The 22,750-nt window shown below is 39.4% G+C and overlaps 2 protein-coding genes across 2 annotated transcripts; one reads left to right on the top strand and one right to left on the bottom strand.

The window, feature by feature from the left end:
- Positions 1–265: 265 nt before the first annotated feature.
- On the bottom strand, positions 266–13,341 carry leng8 (leukocyte receptor cluster (LRC) member 8). The gene is made up of 15 exons (XM_026940285.3): positions 13,029–13,341; positions 12,363–12,501; positions 11,497–11,640; positions 11,250–11,324; positions 10,308–10,737; positions 9,143–9,320; positions 8,814–8,984; positions 8,507–8,725; positions 8,251–8,412; positions 7,276–7,564; positions 6,950–7,051; positions 6,264–6,332; positions 6,023–6,152; positions 4,585–4,792; positions 266–4,476 (listed from the first exon to the last, which is right to left on the bottom strand). Exons 1-15 carry the CDS (start codon positions 13,067–13,069, stop codon positions 4,317–4,319), a joined length of 2,517 nt encoding a protein of 838 aa, XP_026796086.3. The 5' UTR covers positions 13,070–13,341; the 3' UTR covers positions 266–4,316.
- Positions 13,342–15,610: 2,269 nt separating this feature from the next.
- On the top strand, positions 15,611–21,546 carry zgc:92606 (uncharacterized protein LOC100000242 homolog). Its single transcript, XM_053233407.1, has 5 exons — positions 15,611–15,822; positions 17,377–17,466; positions 17,595–17,673; positions 19,912–20,030; positions 21,041–21,546. The coding sequence occupies exons 2-5, from the start codon at positions 17,377–17,379 to the stop codon at positions 21,104–21,106; spliced, it is 354 nt and encodes a 117-aa protein (XP_053089382.1). The 5' UTR covers positions 15,611–15,822; the 3' UTR covers positions 21,107–21,546.
- The last annotated feature ends 1,204 nt before the right edge of the window (positions 21,547–22,750 follow it).

Genomic DNA, 22,750 nt, shown 5'->3' with positions numbered 1-22,750 from the left:
TTGCACCAGTTTATACAGCTACATTGTTGACTCTAATACCTTGTTTACCTCAAATATTGGAAATACTAAATAAAGTACAATATCTCTTAGCAAGTAAAAATGGGCAAATGTAGTACTTCATTATGGGATTCAACACAAATAAAATTTCATTGTAATATTATAATGCACTGCATGCTAATGTAATCTGTTACTTAGTGGCCACGAATCATTGAGCTTTAATCATTCTTGTTCCTGAATCTCTAATACACATGTTACACAAAAAGAATACTAATTTATCTGATTTATTTCAAGAGCAGTACAATATGTACAGATAAAGTATATACAAGTGGCAAAATTGTTATATTGTCCTTTAGCTCAAAGCTGACGTTCAGATGTTAAACTTTTGAGCTGTAAGAAAAGGCAGAGAAGCAATCAGATGACCCAGGAATACTTACTGCCAAGCACAGAACACACACATACATGACCCTTACATATTCATTATAGAGCACATGGGGGAGGAGAGGAAAGAATAGAAAGAGAAAGGAGGAGAGAGAGACAGGAGTTGAGAGAAAGCAGCAAAGAATGAAAAGTAGTTAAAGAACTCAACCTATAAGAGAAGTGAACATCACAAAGAGGAAAGGCATCAAAATAAAGTAAAACAATTACGATGGTACTAAAGAGGTGGGAAGCAGTCAAATCAGAAGAGGACCAGAGGAAGAGAGAGCACAATGAACATTTACAGAGAGGGATGGGACCATTAGAAGAGGCAAGGAAAATACAGTACATCTGTTACCACAAAACAATAAACATCCAAAATAAAAGAGAATCGTTCATCTAAAAGGCATGGGTAATCTGTTAATTTTTCACAATTAATTCTCAAATATAAAGCATTTAAGCTAAAATATTTTTTACATTCAACTGAAAACAGCCTGTTGTGGGAAAAAAAAATCTGCAAATGCTACGTTCAGATGTGCCATGCATCCCGGCCTAATATTAAATAAGCTGCCAGAACCAAAAATGCTAAAGATGCTACAGAACTTGAAGCAGTACAAAGTCACAGGATGTGTTTAAAAAATGTATATATTGTAAAAATGGGAACAAAACACATCTGAACATAGTAATTTACTTCCTAACAACCCTGACAATACATTTACTGACAACAGTGGGGGAAAAAAAATTGCAGTGTGATTGAGTGTAAAGACTGTGCAGATATTAAAAAAAAATGCATACACATTGCAAACAGACTCAGTAAGGTTTAGATTTAAGGTCTAGCAAACATTTTCGTGTCAGGTGTGGCCACTTTCCAGCGTCCAGTTCAACTCTGGATACACGTTTCTCTCTTATTTTTCATCCCTCGTTTAGCTTCCAAAATGCATGACTGCAAAGACAAAAGAGAAATCTGGTAATGAGAAAAAGAGAGCATGGGAGAAGGAGAGAAAGTGAGGAGATTAGGGAATGGGGTCAGTGCTGCACAGGACAATCAAACTGTGTGATCAATATTGCAATAAGTTATTAACATCAAATGAAAGAAAAATATAAGATGAAAATGAGACATTCTACAGAACAAACCAAATAGAAGCTACACTTAGAAAGGGAAGGGCAACGCAGCAAGTAATCACTTATCCGTATGTAATCTAAGCATTTAAATGTTTCACAAACAAGCAAATAAAAAAAAAAAAACAAACCAAAAAAAAAAAAACCCAGAAGTACTGACATTAAACACACCAGTTAATACGACCTGGCTGATGCTTTTATATAGGGCCAAATATGCCAAAAAAAGAGGAGAACAGTCAAACATAGAATCATTACTGCACAGAGAAGTCTAACAGTGGTGTTAACTGGTGTGGGAACAGTACTTAAACCAAATCTTTCTCTTGTTGTGAGCCTCCAAAAAAAACACACACAGTGTGTGTGGGGACGGGGACGGGGGACATAGGGAAACTGGCATTGAGTAAGCAATAGGTTGAAGAAGCAAGAAAATGGGGCAAGGTAAAATAACAGCATATGGATGTAAAACATTTACACTGAGAAATACAGGGAAACAAGAAAATGAAGAAAATAACCAGCAAAACCTGTTACGAAAACCTACAGTCACCCACAAGAGGGGGAAAAAAAAAAAAAAAAAAAAAAAAAAAGATTTGGTGCAATAAAAAGCTGGAGCATTACAATATCAAAGATGTTTTAATAATTACCCAGAAGCAACTGACATTACCTCAGATCTGTTCATACTACTTTTTATCTTTTATCTCCAGCAACATAGAAGCAAGAAATTAATGGATATATTTACCATCCTCTCAAATTTCTCTCTATATATTTTTTACGTATTTCCTTTACACAAAATTAAATTTAATGTAACTTTGGCTTTAAAAAAAAGCTTCCATTTAAATTAACTGTTTGAATTACAATAACACTTACCATTGTAAACAGGAAATTTCACCTATTTAATCCCAGGGGCAAAAACAGCAAATAAAGGCGTTCTGTACAATATTTACACACAAATGATTGCTTCACCTGAAGATAACTCAAAGATACACCAATGATAAACATCTCTGCTCAGTATCAACACTAAATACACCAAGGTCTGCTCTATGCTCCAACACAGCAACTAGGCCAAAATTTTTGGACTACGAAAAGAGAAAAACCATAGTTAGGCCAGATTTTGTCAACCCTCTGAGCAATACTCTAAGCTCACCAAAAAACTTTAAAGATTTAACAACCAAATGTCATCAAATTATGGAAAACAGGCGAGTGTGTTCAAAGCAATCCTGCATCAACATTTCCTTCAAACTGCAATCTTTTTTCTTTAGCTTAAAAAGATTGATATTCCCTCACAATCCTGCATTAATTATTAAAAAGCATTAAAGAAACCTTTAACATTTATTGTTGCTAAATTCCTCATTAGTTGGATCAGATCATACTCATATGATAGCATGTTTCACGTTGATATATATGGCATCTGAAAAACATCACAGTATCTGCTGCTGGATCAATATTTCTCATTCTATATAACCAGCCAAGTCCCTTCTTCTTACCACGCATAACTATGCGCTCTGGCTCTGGACAAATACAAACCCATATGCTTTCAGCTCCTACGTAGACAGGAGAAGAAAGCTCCAAAAATGGCATCATCCAGCTGAGGTGATTACAGCTGCACTTGCGACTTTTCTTCCGCTGCTGCCTTACAGGTTTCACTGCTGCTGTGGTCATTCTCACTTCAAGTGATGCACTCTGGATTATCTCTCTGTAGGTGATCTTGACATCTTGACCTTCATTGAAAAACTGCTGCTGATTTGGGCAAGTAGCCCTACATAGACTCAGGCTGTGAACTTCTGCAGAACTACTGTGGTCCTAGATTCTGTAGATTTTGCTGCAGATCTGCATCTCCTTTAACTGAGTCTTTGCCTTACTGTAGCCATTTCAGTGAGCTATGCTCTCTAGATGCTGAAGGAGCTCAGTGAACTCGATGGACAGATTAAGGTGTGTTGCGTGTGTGTAGGAGACGATCTTGACATGCTGCATGGGCCATTTTTGCTCAAGTCCATACCTGGAATTACTGGGATGAAAGACTCAGGATATTACACTATCGCTAATGGAGCTCTTCTGCTGCTCTCACAACGGACACAGGAAGAAGACACACATGGAGGTATACAAACCATCTTCTCACCAGACTGGCATCCATCATCAGTGCAAGACAAAGTCCAATGAAAATGACAACTTAGGGAAATAAAACTGGATCTTGTAATCTGGAACAGAGAGCTTGCAGCAGCCATCTTTGTCCTGAGACAAACAGGAAGTTTCATAATCAGCTTTTTGTCTTCACAACTTTGGTTTTCAGGACATTCTCTTCATATGAGCTTTGAGGCTGTTGGCTTGAGGGAAGAAAAACATGAGAACACAGAACACCATTAGCTTCAAAACGATCTGCGAGGCCTGGGAAACGGGAGACCCAGAAACTTTCTTCAAACTATCTAAGCCTCTCTGCCTGAGAGTCGAAGATGAACTACAGAGCAGATGTTTTATTGCACTTGGTCTATCTCTGATTAATGATCGATTTGTGTCATATAGGCAGCTTCTCTCCCAGTGTTAATACTCTGAGGTTTCAAGTATAGGCAGATCAGCTAGTCACTATCACACGAAGTCATTAAATGCATGTCTTTACAGTCCATTTCTGTATGTATGTCACACTCTATAAGAGTAATAAAAATACAAATAAGTGTAATCAGTGTTGTAAATTGTCATCTCTCTAAGCTAAGATAGGCTGGCGGTGTTATGCAGATATCTGGTCCCTCATCACTCCTATCAACTTTTAAATTCTCCCACCCCTCCCTTGCACTTCACTAAGTGGTGAGACAAGCCGAGCTGGCTTTGCAATCTATCTTGTTAGGATCTGACTGAATGAACGTAACTCCGAGCCCTGTCAGGAAAGTCAAACATGTATCTAAACAAGGGAAGGCCAGACTGGACTGTACATACTCCACCGGCACAGAGGGCCTGAACCTGCAGGAGACAGTGAGAGAGACGAAACAAAAAGAAACTGGTTTAGTATCAACATCAAAAAAATAGTACTAGTGTAAAAATGCAAGCTGTGTTCTTATCTGCACTCACGTTTTGAGAATAGCCCTCAGTGCTAACTTCCTCTCACGCTCTACAAATTTGTCAATGAGGTAAGCTGCCATACGTGGCGCTCTCTTGTACAGCAGGAAAAAACGATGGTAGTTTCCAAGCGCCCAGGCGGCACGGAGTGCAAGAGCATGAGACACGCATTCATCCTGACGAAGCTCGGGGGTGAGGTACACCAACTCGGTGGTTAAGTCTGATTAAAAAAAAAATAAAAAATAAGAGTTTGCTGACACAACACATTGAAGCTGTAAGCAACAAACGGGCACTACAACAGAACAGGTTAGATTATACTGTAGATTGCAATGCATGTTCAATTTAAGATATTTTATGTAAAGTAAAGCAGTAACAAGAGAATAAGAGGTTAAAGGTGTTTTCAAACTTGGTTCTTTTTAGGGGTCTGAGCACGGTTCGCTGGATTTTTGGCTCATGTGTGAACACGCCAAACGATCTCAGACCCTTTTAAAGTGAAGTGAAGCGAACCGTAGACAATCTTGGGAGTTGGTCTGAGTACGGGTCACTAAAAACGTGCATTGTGAACACAAACCTTTCAAGTGAGATCTGATACAGAGAGATTCTCATACAGGCCTCTGTGCAAATTGAGCTAATCAACATGGCTGCTTCTGCTGGAAGAGGGTCAGGGTTAATTATTGTGTGTTGGTTGTGTTACTTATTTATTTAAAATTATCATTTTGTAGAAAGTTAAGTTGCTTTGGTTGTGTAGGAGCTCGTGGACGCTCACTTTCCACTTTCGGCGCTATTACCACGAAGTGTGTAAAAGCCACACCCCTAAAATTTACATGCAACTAAATTAACCATGGTTTTGGCAAGAGCGGCTGCTTAATCGCAGTAGCCGTAAAGACAAGGATCTGGACACATCGCAAAAACTTACCAGAAACGTAAGAGAAGCCAAAGAGATAAACAATACTGCTTCAGCAAGAGTTTTTTTTTTTTTGCCATGTTTTTCTTGTCCTTATTGTGCTTTAATTTCTTGCACTTTTTTAAAAAAATTTTTTTATACACATTATGTTCTCTATTTCTCTTTTATAATCTTAAAAACATGTTGTACAGGAAAATTAGTACATGTTTAGGGTCAGCCATCTTGCACAATAATGCTATACCCATAATGTACAGCATTGCAAGAGGAAGAAAGCAACAGTATGAGGTAAGAGTAAGAGGTCTGAGGTCAGTAGGAGGTCTGAGACCACATTACTGCTTAAGTGGACCAAAAAAAGGATCCAAGTCCTCTTTCAGGAACAGGGATATTGTGAACGTAAAGAGAACTGGGTCCTTTTTCACTTGGTTCACCTCTTGGTCCACTTCAATGGGTCTGAGATTGGCTCTTTTAAAGAGGCATCAAGTGTGAAAACACCCTAAATGCATAAAGCCTGAAAAGAATTGGTAGGTGGCCAGAAAGCAAAAATACCTCCGGAGTTTTTAGTGAAGATGTAGTACAGCAGTCTGTAGGCAGTGAATTCTCCTACGTTGCTCGAGGGACACTCCTTGTACAGCTCCTTCAGCTGTGTCTGGCACTGGTTAAACTCCTCATGGTCACCCTAAATTAAAAAAAGTGTGCGATCACACTTCAGCTCTAAATAATATAAATACTAATCACAAACTCAGCACACCAACACGCTTCATACTTAAGACATGAGAAGACACTGTACCTTCTCCAGGGCGATACGTGCATGAGTTTCATAGACCTCCACTGTGAAGTCTGTTCGTACCCCTTGAACCTGAAAAGACCAATTCAACTGTCTTGAGACAAGAATAAATCTTAAAAAAGGGGAAAAATAATTAAACAATAAAATAATACAGAATTCTCATATTGATTTTCTTTAGCCTGACACAAAAATAAAACAAGGCCTATAGCATACTTCACAATGTAGATCCATATTGTGGTCTGCCTCATGGTGCTGAGCATGAGCTACAGTAAGTTAGTAGGCTTCTAGTTATGGCTAACCAAAGCCAGGTCTAAATACTTCAGTATTTAGCACGGTAAACTGCCAGATGCTGTTAAAATACACCAAAAACATCTCTGTATTTTTGGTACGTCTGACACATCTGCACCAGACTGCATTCTGTCCAGAACGAGAGCTCCCCCCTCTGGCTGACTCTCAGGGGGCGTTCTTTTGGGCTGATGGTGCACTACAGGGACTACAGTGAGTGGGATTTGGTCCAACTGAGGGGCTTAAATTAAAAAAGACTATTTCTGCATGAAAATGATTTAAAACAAACAAACAAACAAAAAAACATAGAACTCAGGTAACCTAAGAAATACATAACTGTTTTTGTTATGTACTTGACTGCAAAATTACTCAATGCCCATCAATATTCCAACGAGTTTACTCACAGTGAGGTCTTGTCGTATTGACTTCATCTGTTCACAGGCATACGGGTAATCCTGATTAGACTTCCAGTGAGCCTTCACTGCAGTCAGAGACTTGCGCAATACCTGAAACACAGAACAACCAGACTACACAAGTGTACAGGGCACACATATTTGCTGCACACACTGTCACAGAAAGCATTAGGCCTATCACTCAGTATTATGGCAAAGTAAATGTCTAATAAAAACAGTGTTTTCTGATTTACATTATACTGAAATGATTTTGGTATACTGCTCCTATCATGAGCCCAATATTTATCTTAGTGTATGTGTAGACAATAAAAACATACGGGCACAGGTCGCACGGTGGAAGGATCAGGGGCGCAAGTCAGACGCAGATAGTTTTTGGTGATGTCCTGGCAGGTACCCACAATGGGGCATTCGTCCCAGCTGAGGCCCTCCTGAGAGGCATTTGGGAGCTCAATGGCATTGATATTCAGTACGAGTGGCTCAGTGCGCTTGGTGTGAAATCGTGCAGCTCGGCTCTGCTTCTTGGCCTCACGGTTTGGGTCGTGGAAGTCCAGGCCTGCTGATCCACCCTTCCGCTTTTTACCAATTACACCAGCCAGATCATCATTCCTGAGAAAGAAGCAGCACAAGTGAGACTCAACTGTGATATCAACTGTATATATGTACAGTGGAGTCTTCATTGCTAGATTCACGTTTTATTTTATTTTGAAGCAGGATGTTTTCCCAGCTGTTGACTGGTAATATTCAACAATTTGGCAAATTCATAAACTTACACGCAAGGGCTGAACAGAAATACCAAAAATTGAGCTTGGTGTTGACAGTGTCTTACTGCTGAAATGCCTCCCTTCAATACGGACTGTGAGATGTGTCAGGTTTGGGGGAACAATGATTGGCTAAAAGTACAGACATCCTTGAGGAAAACTTCAAGAGCACACAAGGGGCGAGTGTACAGCTACCACAAAAACAATGACCCAAGTTACCTAAGGAGTATTGCCAGAACATTCATGATACCACACTCCCATGGAGAGGCCACGAATTGAATCAGTTTCACTCTACTAGCTAATAAGGTAGTATGAGATTTTATTCAAAGTCCAAATGACAGTTTCTCATGGTGATGATACCTTGCTGTGTAACAAATATTCACACGACAGCAACTACACAGAATGAACAGTTTTAAATTAAACATTTAATCAAAAAAAGTTTAATAAAAAAAAAAAAAAAAAAAGGGAACAGGACAACACCCGAACACCATTTGATCTGTCATGCTGATGTAAAATCATTTTCAAAGTTTTTACCTTCGCCCCCGATTTGCTTTTCCTCCTCTCCCCCTGCCTCTTTCTACTACGGCGCCTCTCCCTTTTTCCCTCTCTTCTCCACGACCTCTCCCGGCTCGCTGCCGTCGGGAGAGAGGTCGGAGGTCACTTGACATGCTGCTGTCCGATTGGGAGCCAGAGTCACTGCAAACAGAAAACCATATCAGGAATACAGTATTAACCATATCTCCAGGTATTTTTAAGAATGATGGCTTTGTTTAAATTTTGTAATTGTTACCTGCGGCGATGTCTGCTTTTTTCTCTGTAACGGCTATGAGGAGAAGGCGAACGTGAAGAAGAGCGGGAAGAGCTGGAGGAGGGACTCCTTTGAGAAAACACATTTCTGTAGTTGCCCAGCCGAGCCCCACCCCTACCGCGAGTGGCTCCCCCTCGACCAATAGTGTTCTCCTGAGAGCGCTGAGGTGCTGCCTCCCAACGGGACTGCCTAGGTTTCACCCTGAACAGAGATAGTTTAGTCTCCCTTCTTCTGAAGTAAAAGAAAACCAACATCAACAAAAATGCACCAAGATAAAGATGCAACTCACTCTGGCAAAGGTTCTCTAGTCCAGTCAATGGTGAAGGCTGAGCCATCTTGAAGTCTGCTCTGTAGAATTTCCTTTAGTACCTTTTCTGTCCTGTCTTTGTCTTCCTCTGTTTCACAAGCCGCGAAGCAACGCTGCACATATTCCTTCATGGCCTGGGGCCAGTCTTGAGGCCTACACAAACACACACACTGAAGTCACAATGACAGTCTCTCCCTCTGCTCACTGAGGTTTTTTGTGCATTACATGTAGGAAGCATAGAGGATTTTGTGCGTATTCCTTAAAGCACAGAATAAATTATGTAGCATGGCTCTGAATGCATCAAGTCTCACCCAGTTTGAGAAGCTCCTGCAGTGGTAGCTGTTGTTATTGTAGACACAGGAGTTGCTGACGTGGTTGTAGTGGAAGTAGACAATCCATTTGCCTGCTCACCAGGTCCAAAATTCTGACTGGACATTACATATGGGCGTTTCTGGATGTTAAACTTCACACCTCCAGTTCCAGGAGCTTCTGTTGGTTGGGACAGATTTATAATTCACTGTATCATCAATCTACTCATTAAAGTGATAGCACACACAAAAATAAAAATTCTGTCGTCAATTAATCACCCTCATGTTGTTCCAAATCTATAAGACTTTCGTTCATCTTTGGAACACAAATCAACCACGACGCATGCGTGTTGCGTTGACGCGAGAGCGGACGTTCTCACGATACAACCAAACCTGGAAGCGCTGCACTGTTTATAGCAGAGGAAGTTTCTCAAGGTTCTAGCATCCAGGAAATGCACATTTTAGCACTATTTTGAAAAACAAACCAAGACCTAAAGCAAAATCAACTTAGAATGTAACGAACGAAGCTTGCATACAGCGTCCCTCTTCCTCTGCTGTAAACAGTGCAGAGCTTCCAGGTCCGACTGTATCGTGAGAACATCCGCTCTCGCGTCAACATGCATGCGTCATGGTTCTCTCATGAATGCCCGTCAGAGATGTACGCAGAAGTGAAGATATTTTGTAAATAAAGACTTCATTTTAGTTGTTTTGCACACACATCATTCGTATCGCTTCATAAATTTAGGATTAAACTACTGGAGTCACATGGATTACTTATACGAAGCCTTTATTAACTTTTTGGAACTTGAATGTTTTGGTTACATAGACAATCAACAGAGAAACAGAAGTCTCCCAGGTTTGATTAAAAATATGTTCATTTGTGTTCCGAAGATGAATGGAAGTCTTATGGGTTTGGAATGACATGAGAGGGAGTTTGCGTGAGCTATCCCTTAAATATATACCTATGGTGACCAGGCCTTGTCTAAAAGAGCATCTTATTTCTGAAACTTCTCAGGCATTCCGTTTCCTATAACCTGGCTCACTTCCTTAACCAATTCTATTTTTGTCAGTGTCGTGTGGATCATGTTTTTCCTATTTGCATTACTAGGAACTAGGTTATTAGCTTAAATCCAGGTCCATCATTTAGTATAAATCCAAGCAGACTTACGTTTTATGCGGTTCCACATCTGCTGCCCGCCTTTGTTCACATTTGCATTACTGGCTTTCTTGGTGGTATCCCCCCGACCTGCTCCTCCATACGGGCCTGGTGCTGTGCCCTGCTGCTGCTGGGATGTTTGGTAGCTCACAGCCTGGAAACCCTGGTAACCTGGTCTATTCTGCCCATAACCGTAAGTCCTCACAGGACTGGAGTCAGTAGGGCTATAAGGCAGAGCTCCATTAGGGTTGTAGGGGGATGGGGAAGGGGGTGGAGGGTACTGAGAGTTGGGAGGTGGAGGTATGGGAGGGGGCGGAGGAGGAGGAGGCTGTTCAGTGCCTGTGGGGCTTTGTGGGGGAGGCTGGGGGACATCAGGAGGTGGAGGCTGTGCTTCACATGGGTAACCAGAAGCCTGCTCCTTCAATCCAGCCATGCCAGTGTGCTGCCAGAGAAAACAGGCAGAGATGAGACTAACTGTTAGTCAACCATGCATGTGTTTTAATCCATCGATTGCTATGCACAATTTGTTTGCTGCCCTCTACCCGATCCTTGAAAAGCATAGGGACTATCAGTAGCTAGATATTATTTAGATGGTGGATCAGTCTCATCTACGAACATGTCTGTGTCACTGCTGTGCAGCTACGTTGCTATGAGTGTTTCAATTGCAGCACTGTTGCTGGGATTTTAAACACTGTAGACTTACTGACCACCATATCAGACATGCCCATCATGTGGTCCACCCTGTTGGAAACAAAAGCTTATCTTGTTCCATGCCCATAATCAGGGCTCCATTTCTGACCACAGGACTGCCTGTGGCTGGATATTTTTCTTAAATCAACAGAAATCTGCTTAAAAATCTGCCACATGTAATAAACACCACCAGATGCAAAATGCATGCCTTTTCAAAAATATACGTTTACATATTTAATATCGCCTGCTCTGTACAAAAATTACCTGTGCAGTGGGAGTTGTCGGTTGTTGGTAGGCTCCGGGAACGCCATATTGACCAGGGGGGTATGGTCCTCCGTACTGATAATTAAAAAACAATTGTGTCAGTATATATTTTGGATACTTTTCATTTTACAAGTACGCTACAAATCCACTGCGTAAGTGTATTTAGAATAAAATATCAGCACAAGCCTTATTAGTGAATTTTTACTTTTTATGCCACATAAGTTTTGTAGTCCTAGTGTGTATTTACCGGAGGCACTGGGTGGTAGTAGTAGTTGTAGGGGTAAGGGTATCCTGCATACTGTTGCTGGTTCTGTGGGTACCACTGATAGTATGATTGTTGTTGCTGCTGCATTGCAGAAGTGTCACTCACGGCTGCTTGATACTGTCCAGCCTAAAAAACAAACAATAAGCTGATAAAACATACCACATAGCTTTTAATATTTGAATGCCCTATTTACATTAAGAATCTATTCCAATATGATACGTCTTCACTTTAATTTTCTCCTTCTCTCAAGAAGATATTCTCACACTGCTGGATTTCAATTCTTTAAACCATCCTTCCCATGAAGTCCAAGTAGAGTGTCAGTGATAAACCACATCATGTACCACTTTTTTATTGGGTTGAATGGTATCCAAAGTAAGGATCATGGACAATGAAATAACGTGACTGTTTAGAAATGGGCCGATTTAACCATGGTTGAGTGTTGAATGCTGCAGCAAGCTACAGTCGTCCTGCCTGTACGAACCATACGCTGAAAGTCTAGGCTTGGACAATAATGACTTAGCCGCCTTAAATAACAGAAAAACAAACAACTTTTAATTATATGTGCTACCAAATCTTAGTGGTTGCTCATTTCTTTCTCTCCTGATATCTCAAAACAAACCAAAACTGTAAGAAGGAGAAAAAAAAAAAGCACAAGCCAAGACAGTGAGGAATAAGCTACACCTATAAATAAATACATAAACAAACAAGGAGGAGGAGGGGTGTAGGGAGGCATAATGCACACAGCACCAGAGCAGAGGTGCGATAAGCAAAAAGACACAAGCACGTGTGGTGTTGTGGAATTTTATTTATTTTTGCGTATAACCTTGCTTTAGCGTTTGCAGTCTAACCTGTGTGTTGGCGTGGTTATTTGCAGATGTCTTGGTGGTGCTCTGGCTCTTGCTGATGGAGGCCAGCGCCTGTCTCGCTTTCTCCCACTCAGGGTTTTCATGAACAGGCGCCTCTGTTGCAGTACTGCCCCCATATGGCCTGGAGAGCAGAAACAAGCAAATTTAGAATCAGTATCACAATTTTTTATTTTTTTTTTTTTACTGAAATAAGCATCTCAACTAGAATACTATGCTACAAATTGTTTGTTCCTTTGAACTGGGTTATTAAACTGTATAAATAAAATATTTAATAGAATATAAATAACATGCTGTAAATAAACCAATCTAGCTAAGCCAACTAGAACTGCGGGTCTGACTATCTAGCCATGTACTGGCCCTGATGCAGCTACAGGATCCAGATTCAAAGAAAAACAAAATGTACCGAGAAGAAAGAAAAAAAAAAAGGCAGGCGTTAGCCAGATAAGCTAGCTAGCATAAGCCGGTTTTTAGGTGTTCTGTTCTACTGTAGCTTACGGTACGTTAGCTAAGCTACAACAAACACTTAACTTCGTATAACCCAGTAACCTTATATTAGTTAGCAGAAAAATAAAAAGACGCAGAACAGCAAGGTACTACTTTCTAGAAATTATTCCGTTAAACGCACTTAATATGAAGCGAATACTTTACCAGTTCGCAGTCGGAGTCTGCGGTGTCGTGTTCGTCGCCATTTTGCTGCGGGCAAATTCGCTGTGCTAGCAGGCTGGCTAAAGAGGTTACTCGAAAAGGCTAGTTAGCCAGCCAGCTACTCGCTTTACTAAAAATATTTGCAGATACAAGGACTTTGAAGATATTTTGTCAATTCAACTCGAAAAAGATGTCAAATGAAGTAGTAAAACTATGCAAGTAAACAAAATACAAGAGGTTTTAAGCCATATTAAAACACGACGTCAAGAGAGAAAAGTCAACACCTAAAACAAAATGGCTGCCGGTGATGCAGTTGACGTTTCACACAAACTCCCAGCGGTAAAAGTCCCGCCTCCTGATTATGTGTCCGGTCATTAGTACAAATTTATTCAGCACAAATAAAATTAACCGTCTGACAAACCTGGGTTCATCTGGTCATAATACTGACTTTCATCCAACAATTTGTGTAGAAAAATGCGATTATTTAATTGCAAATAGTTTAATTAAGATTGCAAATAAATAAATAGAAAAAAAATCAGCTTCCAAAACACACGTCAAGCTGTTCCAGCATCTTTAACAGCTGAAACCTTCCGTTACGGCTTTAACAAAACAACGATATCAGGATCCTGAAATGTACAAGTCCAATTCTTTTCGAATTTTTTTTTTTTTTTTTTTTAAATGTCGACGATCTATTTCCACTACTAAAAACAACAACAAACCCTGTACCGCCTCCTTGTGACGCTTCAACCGATAACCGAATAATGAAGATAGTACCAATCTTCTATCTTCATTATTCACTGACTAAATTGATTAATTCATTTCTGAGATTTCCTGATTGTCTTAATGTTGTGTTATTTTCTTAAAAATAGCTTTGGTAGCTGGTCAGACCAGCTTGATTTTCAGCAGGATTAATCTTTTTCAGAATTAATCTGAAACCATAAAAATACAAAAAGTTCTTTTATTAGTCCATGTGGATGCTGTGACCCGTCTTTACATTTGATTTTCTTTGACTGATTTTTTTTTTTTTTTTTTTGACTACGATCACATCATGCTTGGAGATTTGAATTTAGTCATTAAATGTAAACTCAACAAAGTGGCCACCAAACTACTAGTCATCCTCCTGTAATATTTTGCTCAATCAGGCACTTAGTGCACTGTGAATGGATAACGCAAACAAGGTCATTACTTTTCTTCATTTTTCCCAGTTCATCCTGGGAAAAGAAATATCATCTCACATTACTAACCTAGTAATGCAAAAAACAGCATCCAGTCCTTTCCCTTTGCAGAGGCAATTCAGGTGCTTGCTCAGTCTTTTGTCGTCTCATGACTGGACTACTGCAACCCACTCTTTGCAGGTCTTATCCTGAGTGCCAGCTGAACTCTGCAACTGATCCAGAATGCAGCTGCAAGACTTTTTCAAATTCTCCTACACAACCCCTTTGCTGCACTACTTCCATTGGCTCCAGGATTAAACATCTGATGCTTGCCAAAAAGCCAAAAAAGGGCCAGCCCCATCCATCCTAACAGAAGGTACATATCACACTCCCCTCTGTACCAATCTCCTTTTGAGTGTATAGCACAGTTCAAATGGACCCACCATCCTTCAAGATACAAGGAAGACCTGCACAAAGACTCTTCTCTGTCCTGGCAACCAAGTGCTGGAATGAACTTCCCCTGGCTGTCTAAAAAGTGGAGTCACAGAGGGTGGTGCAGTGGGTAGTGTGCCTCACAGCTCTAGGTCCCTGGTTTGATCCTGAGCTTGGGACTGTGTGTGTTGGCTTTCTGTACATGTTCCACTGTGTCCGTGTGGGTTTACTTTGGGTTCTATGGTTTTCTCCCACCTCCCAGAAATATGCCAGTAGGTAAATTGGCCCCTACATTGTGAACGAGTGTGTGAATGTGTGTGCATGGACCCTGCAATGGACTGGTGTTCCATCCGGGACATTTTCCTGCCTCACACCCAGTGCTCCCGGGATAGGCTCCAGATCCAAAGCCACCCTGACCCGGTTAAAGCAGACTGAAGATGAATGAATGAATGATGTTAGACATAAGAAGTATGTAATTTTGGATCAGAAAGTAGCTGAAGTCACAGCTGCTTGAAGTAGAACTGTTAAGTTCCCAGATTCTCCTACACCATGACATCATGCTTATATATGTGGCTTTTAGGTAACCTTTCAAATGTAAACTACAACTGATTCTTATTCCATAACAAGGATTAAATAATATTACGTCACAAAAATGTTACTCATGTTTTTCCTCCAATGTCTATAGTTTTCAGCTGACTAAAAGACTGAGAAAATACACTGAAAAGCATTCAAATTTTCAGCTGAAAGGGGGAACCTTGTTCCACAGGGTTCAGAGCACAAAATCCTCTGTGTACAAAAGACAACATTACAAAGGGACACGTTGGACACGTAGCACAGCGCCAGGCTCGGTTTTCCTTCATTCTGATTGGTTCGCTGGACCCAGACAACGGTTGAATGACATCGCGTCTTGTCCAATGAAAGCATAGTAAACAAATAAAACCCCGCCCACAGCCTTGCTCTCAGTGGACAGAAATGTTTTCAATCTTTCTGCATGTTTCTTATCGGTTGAAGCGTCACAAGGAGGCGGTACAGGGTTTGTTGTTGTTTTTAGTAGTGGAAATAGATCGTCGACATTTAAAAAAAAAAAAAAAAAAGAAACTAAAAATTTCGAAAAGAATTGGAGTTGTACATTTCAGGATCCTGATATCTTTGTTTTGTTAAAGCCGTAACGGAAGGTTTTAGCTGAATCCCTCTGCTGAGGAAAAAAAAAGGTGGGTTATTTATAATCTCACTAATATAATAATATAATAATATAATATAAAGATTATTTGCCATCATTTCTGAAATATCAAGGCAGACTAGCTGTCTGAGTCTCCAATTCAACCTAAAAACTAATTATCTAATGAATTAATCGATTATTAATATTAACTAACTAAATAACTGACTCAGGTGGAAAGGAAGAGAGGCAAGCGAGAATTTCCACGAGGAAATTTAATACCAAACTTTAAAGCTTCTTCATTTACAGTATACATTCGTACACAAATGTGCTTTTCCTATTCTAATGTCTAGAAGTAGATCCAGTCAAACTCACACAAGCACATGATGTATAGATAAAGTCTGGGTCTAAAAAAATGTGAAATAAAAACGTGTTCTGATCATTTGTACATTTTTTCCTGCTTGAATACACAAACTGGAGATCACAGAATAAGTTTTACAATGATCACCTTTAAAAGTGCTTAGGTTCCAATACTATGCAAAAGTCTTATTTTATATATCAGTCTTAGATATTTATGGCTTCTGCATTAATCTCAATAGAAAAGAGCTTATTTAAATTAAAAATATGGCTTACAGTGAAAGGTTGCTAAAGAAAATAATAGACTTTTACATGCTGACTTGTAAAAGCGTCTTGTAAGACGCTTTTTAGTTAAAAGTCATAATCAGGACTGTGTGAGATTTTGAATGCAGAGGCAGAAGCAAGTGAAAGCTGGTCGTCTTCAGAAGAAGTTGCGAGATGTACGAAACGACTGATTTCATTTATAAAATTGCATGACAGTGTACCACCGAGACATGATGCAATTTTAAAATCAAGAAGTGCTCAGATCAAATATTGATTTGATATTGTTTTGTCCTTTTTTTAATATATAGAAACTTCATTAATCGTTCTGAGTAACCGCTTTATAGTGGTCAGGGTCAGAGTGGATCCACAGCCTGTCCTGGAAACACTGGCAGAGAAGCAGGAATACACCCTGGATGGGACACCAGTCCACTGGAGGGCATTTAGAAACTTTATTTCTAAATATTTTGCTTTCTTTAACCTGTGCCTAAGACTTTTGCACAGTAATCTATGTGTCTTGGTATTATAAGTGATCTACGGATATGCACTTACACCCTGTAATGGTGAGGGCATTAATTCCTCTCTGTTAATAAACACAACAGCAGCCAGTTCATCATGAGCCCAGCCTCAATATCAGGAGGTGAACTCATGTGTAGACCTGCACAGTTTTTTAAAGAACAGAGAGGTTTGTGTATGGGCAGGCTTACACATGTTTTGTTCCTTTAAAAATCTGAAAACACATGACAATAAAGCTGACTTACTTTGACTCACACCATGCATAACCTATTTCAGACTCAGTCTCTACCCGGACAAATATACACAGAAATAGGAAAGAAATTCCAGTGAGAGAGAGTTTGAATATGTAACAACAGCCACTGTGGGTTTGTTATTTTTCTCTCAAATGATTAATAAGCAATTATCCAGTGTGTTCATGATTTAATCTAAAGCTCAATGCTAATATTTATGTGCTGTGTGTGTTTCTGTTCGTCAGATGAGTAGCCAGTACCAGCGCTGCGTTCCGTTCGAGGCCAGGAGATTGGAGGGAGAGAGAGTTCGTGCCAAGCATCCGGACAAAATTCCGGTTAGTGTGTCATGTCAAAAACAACAATGTTTTCACAGATTGACAGAGGGTTATTAAAGCTTGAGGATGATGGCTTCGTTGTTTTATTTATGGTTTTTATTGACATTCAGTAGTGTTTCTTTTATTAGGTCATTGTAGAGAGAGCCGCGAGATCACGTGCCCCTGAACTTGACAAAAAGAAATACCTCGTTCCCTCAGACCTGACAGGTGAGTGTGTCTCTCACTGCCTTTATGAGGGGAGAGTGTAACAAAAATTAATTGTCAAAAATGGATTTAGTTAAAAAAAAAAATTAAAAAATAGTAAAAATCAGTTACAAAGAATTCAAAGCTGATTTATAAAACCGTTTTCTGTCATTTGTCTCATACCATAAAATTAACATTAATTGATGGCAAGGTGATACATAAAGGGGTGAAAGTAACAAATGTTTGATCAAAAGACAAGCAATGAAAGACATTTTAAATTGATGGAAATTTGATCGTTAGAAAAGCAATATAATAATTTATAGTGATTTTTTGTTAACTCTACTGTCATTTTAATAAGCCAGCATTTTTTATTATGTCTGTCTCATTTATTGTATCTTGGTAATTTTAGTTATCAGCAATTTTCAACTATTGTTTGTGTTTAGGCTTGTGTGATATTGATTTTTTTACTTGATCATGATTTTCCATTTTAAAGTATGTCAATAAACATTTTAATTGCCCAGGACCATTAGCCTGGAAAAGACAGGAAAACCAGAATTTCCACCCTTTCCGGTTTAAGGAGTGTAGAGGAGGCATAATAATATCATCAGCTGTGCAGTCGAGAACTCTGGCCATTGTGAAAATGCAGCTGGATGGCAGATTTTTAAGTGACTCTGCAATAAACAGTAAAAAAAAAAAAAAAACACTTAACAGTACATTGCACTATAAAAGTACATTTCGATATAATACTTGCCTAATGTCCAGAAGGCTGGCATTTACTCAGTTGATGCTATTTGGTGTTGAGCAGGAGCACGCCAGTCAAAAAGAAAAAAACAAAACAGCATTTTTAATCACTTTCTATTTATCATCACCTTTAACATTGTAAGTGTTAGTTTTGACACTTCGTTGTAGGCTTATTTAGTCTTTTTGGGTCAAAATCTTTACCTTTTTTTTTTTGGCCAAACCAAAAGAGCTATTGTGATCATTTTGAGTGCAACGCAGTCCAAAAAATCCTGCAGATACAGTTCAAGAGCTTCAGTTTGTTCACATCAAACATTAGAATGAAGAAAAAGTATGATCTTTGTGACTTTGATCATGGCATGGATGTTGATACCAGAAGGGCTGTACTGTATCCTTCCTGGCAGCTCAGACCAATCTGGGCATTTTCCCCTGACCTCTCTTATCAACAAGATGTTTCCACTGAAGCTCTTGACCTGTATCTGCATCCACTGTGCTGCTGCCACATGATTGGCTGATTAAATAACTTCAAATCAGGTGTACAGTTGTTCCTATTAAAGTGGATGGAGGGAGGGATGAGATTGGGGGTAGGGGGTGGAGCCTCTAGGAAGCATGTGTTAATATTGGAGACTTCAAAATATCTGCGCAAATCATTCCAGATTCACATGTTGACTGGCTCACCTGCCCTTTTACTGGCACAATTTTGAGTGATTTTGAGTGACTTGTACTAGTGCTACCTTTCCTGCTGAGGGGTAATTTCCATATTTCTCAGAGAGCTCCAGATCCGGAGCATACTAAAATTCCACCACTCTGGGGTCATTTGCATATTTTCCGGTCTTTTCCCCTCACAGGATGAGTCAGAAGAGAGTGCTACTGAATGGGTGGCATTTATTCCAGTCAGTTTTACTTCCACAGACAAAAACAAAAGTAAAATATGCAGGGACTAAAAAAAAAAGGGAGAGACACACTATCTTTCTCACAGCTGCAACCTCCTCTCCAAAAACTACAATACTCATAATGCATTGCATCTAAACATTTTCCCTTTACTCTCTAACACTAGCCTACTCTGATGGTTTTGCAGAAATCCTACGCAAAATGTGTAATGATTGGCGGTTCTGGTAATATAATATAATCAGCATTAAACGTCATTGGATATCCTGGCAGTGTAATATCATGTAGGGACAATCAATATATTGTTATGTCGTCTAATTTTTTCTTTAACTTCTCACTCTAAAGGATAAAATGGACAGCGTAAGACAGCTATTTTTGTCAGGTAGTCTTTGTTTTGTCACTTTCACTCCTCATATTAGTTACATTTAACCAGTACTCTTTGTTTTGAGATTTGGGTCTGTGCGCACATGATTTCAGTCATTGTGAATGGTTAATTTGAATGCTTGAGTAATTTAAACTAGGCCACAGAGAACAGACATCGACTTTTGACTTTTATCTTTCAGAACACTCTTTCTCTTCATGAAGCCCTTTATGTACTGTTCTGTGAATAACAGACTGATTGTATCTTTCTCTCAGTTGGCCAGCTGTGCTTCCTGATCAGACAGCGAGTATGCATAAGGCCAGAAGAAGCTCTCTTCTTTTTTGTTAAAAATTCCCTCCCTCCTTCCAGCTCCCCGCTTTCTGTTGTGTATGAGGTATATTACACACACCCACCCACCCACACACACACACATGCACACACTCAGTTAATCTGACAATGTGTTAAACAAGCTGGAGTTTTCACTGATTACATGAAAAGCTTTAACAGTTTAAGTTTATTTATAGAATTCGTAAATACATATTCTCATAATGGTTTTTCATATATTACATTTACAACTTCAAAATAATATTAAGACAGTAAAAAAATCATATCTTTAATAGCAAGTATGACTTTAAACTCACCGTCCACTTTAATAGGAATACTTGTACACCTGCACATTTTGGCAGTTATCTAATCAACCAATCATGTGGCAGCAGTGCAATGCAAAAAAATCATGCAGATACAGGTCAAGAGCATCAGTTGCACACATCAAACATCAGAATGAGTTACTATAGACTTCCTGTCAGCTCAAACCAGCCTGCAGACCCTCTGCGTATAGGATGTTTTTTGAGACGGTTGTGTGTGAATCAACTTCAGTTTCTGAAATACTCAAACCAGCCCATCAGGTACCAACAAACATACCATGGTTAAAGTCACAGAGATCACACTTTTTCTTCATTATGATGTTTGATATGAACATTAACTGAAGCTTTTGTCCTGTATCTGCATGATTTTATGCATTTCGCTGCTGCCACATGATTCACTGATTATGAGCAGGTGTACAGGTGTTCCTATTAAAGTGGAAAGTGAGTGTATATCTAAATTATGTAGTCTGTGATTCATTTGACATCATCAGTGGAGTACAAAGAAAGGTCTTCATACTTTATTAGTACAGGCCTGACAGTGAGGATCTTTTCCCACACAAAGTGTAAGTAATAATTTGCAGGTCAGAATGATGTAATTTTCAACCTTGACGCATTTGACATACGAAAAAAAAAAACAAAAAACATCGACCCCTCCATTTTCATCTTTTGTTAGCAACAAGCTAATTTACAGTGATTTAATGTGGTCATGAGCCTGTATATTTTGGTGGGGTAATGATTTCTGTGTCCATGTGTGTTTCAGGAACACCACGAGAAGGACCTGTTCCTGTACCTGACCTACAGCAACGAGAGTGTGTACGGCGCCTGAGAGGATAAAAAATTTAGAATGAGAGGAAGAGGAAGCCAGTGAGGGACTTTGGGATGTGATAGAGGAAGGGATGGAATTTAAACAGTGGTGTGGTGACATTTTTATTGTTTTACCACTATTAATCCATTTTGTATGAAGCTGAGCTTGCAGCGTTGAACATCAGTGTGGTTTGAAGGATGTAACTGGTTTGTGTTTAACTAGAATGGGTTTAATTACATTTAACTATGAAAGTAAGGCATTGTAATATAAATATACGTGACGGAGGGAGAGAAGAGATGTAACTGACATAAAAAAGTGAATGGGGGCAGTTTCATGTTCGTGGTACAGTACAAAATTAACCCACATTTCCATGACTCTGTCCCAGGAGTGACTCACCTGTATTTAATGAAAATATTATTTTTTGTAAAAGTATATGATAAATTTTGTGGTCAAAAAAGACAGATATGCTGTGTTGTTGTGCTGGTGTGGGTTTTTATTTATTTTTTTCAAGTGTGTGATATGCACAAAACACATCAAAAATTCAGAACTTACTGAACTATGTAAATATACAGTATGGCCAAATGTTTGTGTACATCTGACCATCACAACCATATATGTGTTTTGAACATCCCATTCCAGTCCCCCTTTGCTGTTATAATCATCTCCACTCTATTGGGAAGGCTTTCCGCGAGATTTTGGAGTGTGACTGTAGGGATTGTCCATTCAGCCACAAGAGCATTAGTGAGTTTGGGCACTGTTGAGAAGGTTTAGTGCACAGTCTGTGTTCCAGTTCATCCCAAAGGTGTTCAGTGGGGTTGAGGTCAGGGCTCTGTGCAGGCCACTCAAGTTCTTCTACACTAACCTTGGCAAACCATATTTTCATGGACCTAGCTTTGTGCACAGGGGCATTGTCATGCTGGAACAGGTTTGTGCCTCTTACTTACAGTGAAGGGAAACTGTAATGCTACAGCACACAAAGACATTCTATACAATTGTGGCAACAGTTTGGGGAAGAACACGTACAGTATGAGTGTGATGGTCAGGTTTCCATAAACCTTTGGCCATATAGTGTATGTAAAACACCACAAAAACTACCTTGAGTTTGAAGTGACTAAATCACCGATATATTGCCAACATATCAGCTTTAATGAGGTCTGACTGTTAACAATTTGAGAAGTGATATTTCAAAGCAACCTGAGGCAACTCAGAGTTCCAAAACAGCCAGATAGTGGGAGTCCGAACTGCAGGTTCATCTTTCATAATATAGGAACAGTTATTAAATGTTTCAAGGGGAACAGTATTAAAAGCTGTGGCAGTGTATGGTAAGGACAAATGGTATCAGCAAAGAGGAACAGTAGTCGCCACTATAAGCTTACTTAAACCTATAGACGGACACAACTCATCCTCCGTCACATTTACTATTCATGTTAAAATTGTCAAATCTGCATTTTAAAAAAGTATTAAAAAAAACTACCTTGTGTCTCTCTGAAAATGATTATTTTTCTTTCAATAATAGCACACCCTGAAGTGTTTTATTCCTTTTATACCACAGCAATTTGCCAATGATTACAATTTGTAATTTGGACAATAAAATATTTCTCTCTCTTAAAGTCAGTAAGAACAAAATTCACAGCTTGTCATGTTACCAAGAAACTGCAAAGTGCA

The sequence above is a fragment of the Pangasianodon hypophthalmus genome, chromosome 1 (genome assembly GCF_027358585.1).
Source record: "Pangasianodon hypophthalmus isolate fPanHyp1 chromosome 1, fPanHyp1.pri, whole genome shotgun sequence".
Taxonomy (NCBI): domain Eukaryota; kingdom Metazoa; phylum Chordata; class Actinopteri; order Siluriformes; family Pangasiidae; genus Pangasianodon; species Pangasianodon hypophthalmus.
This window is presented reverse-complemented; position numbering and strand designations above follow the sequence as displayed.

Coding starts and splice junctions, on each gene's coding strand:
- leng8 (XM_026940285.3), bottom strand. CDS start 13,069: ATGGCGACGAACACGACACCGCAGACTCCGACTGCGAACTG. Junction 8,726..8,813: donor ACTAGAGAACCTTTGCCAGA/GTGAGTTGCATC, acceptor ATCTCTGTTCAG/GGTGAAACCTAGGCAGTCCC. Junction 6,153..6,263: donor CACGTATCGCCCTGGAGAAG/GTACAGTGTCTT, acceptor TTTTTAATTTAG/GGTGACCATGAGGAGTTTAA.
- zgc:92606 (XM_053233407.1), top strand. CDS start 17,377: ATGAGTAGCCAGTACCAGCGCTGCGTTCCGTTCGAGGCCAGGAGATTG. Junction 17,674..19,911: donor CGTTCCCTCAGACCTGACAG/GTGAGTGTGTCT, acceptor TCTTTCTCTCAG/TTGGCCAGCTGTGCTTCCTG. Junction 20,031..21,040: donor CGCTTTCTGTTGTGTATGAG/GTATATTACACA, acceptor TGTGTGTTTCAG/GAACACCACGAGAAGGACCT.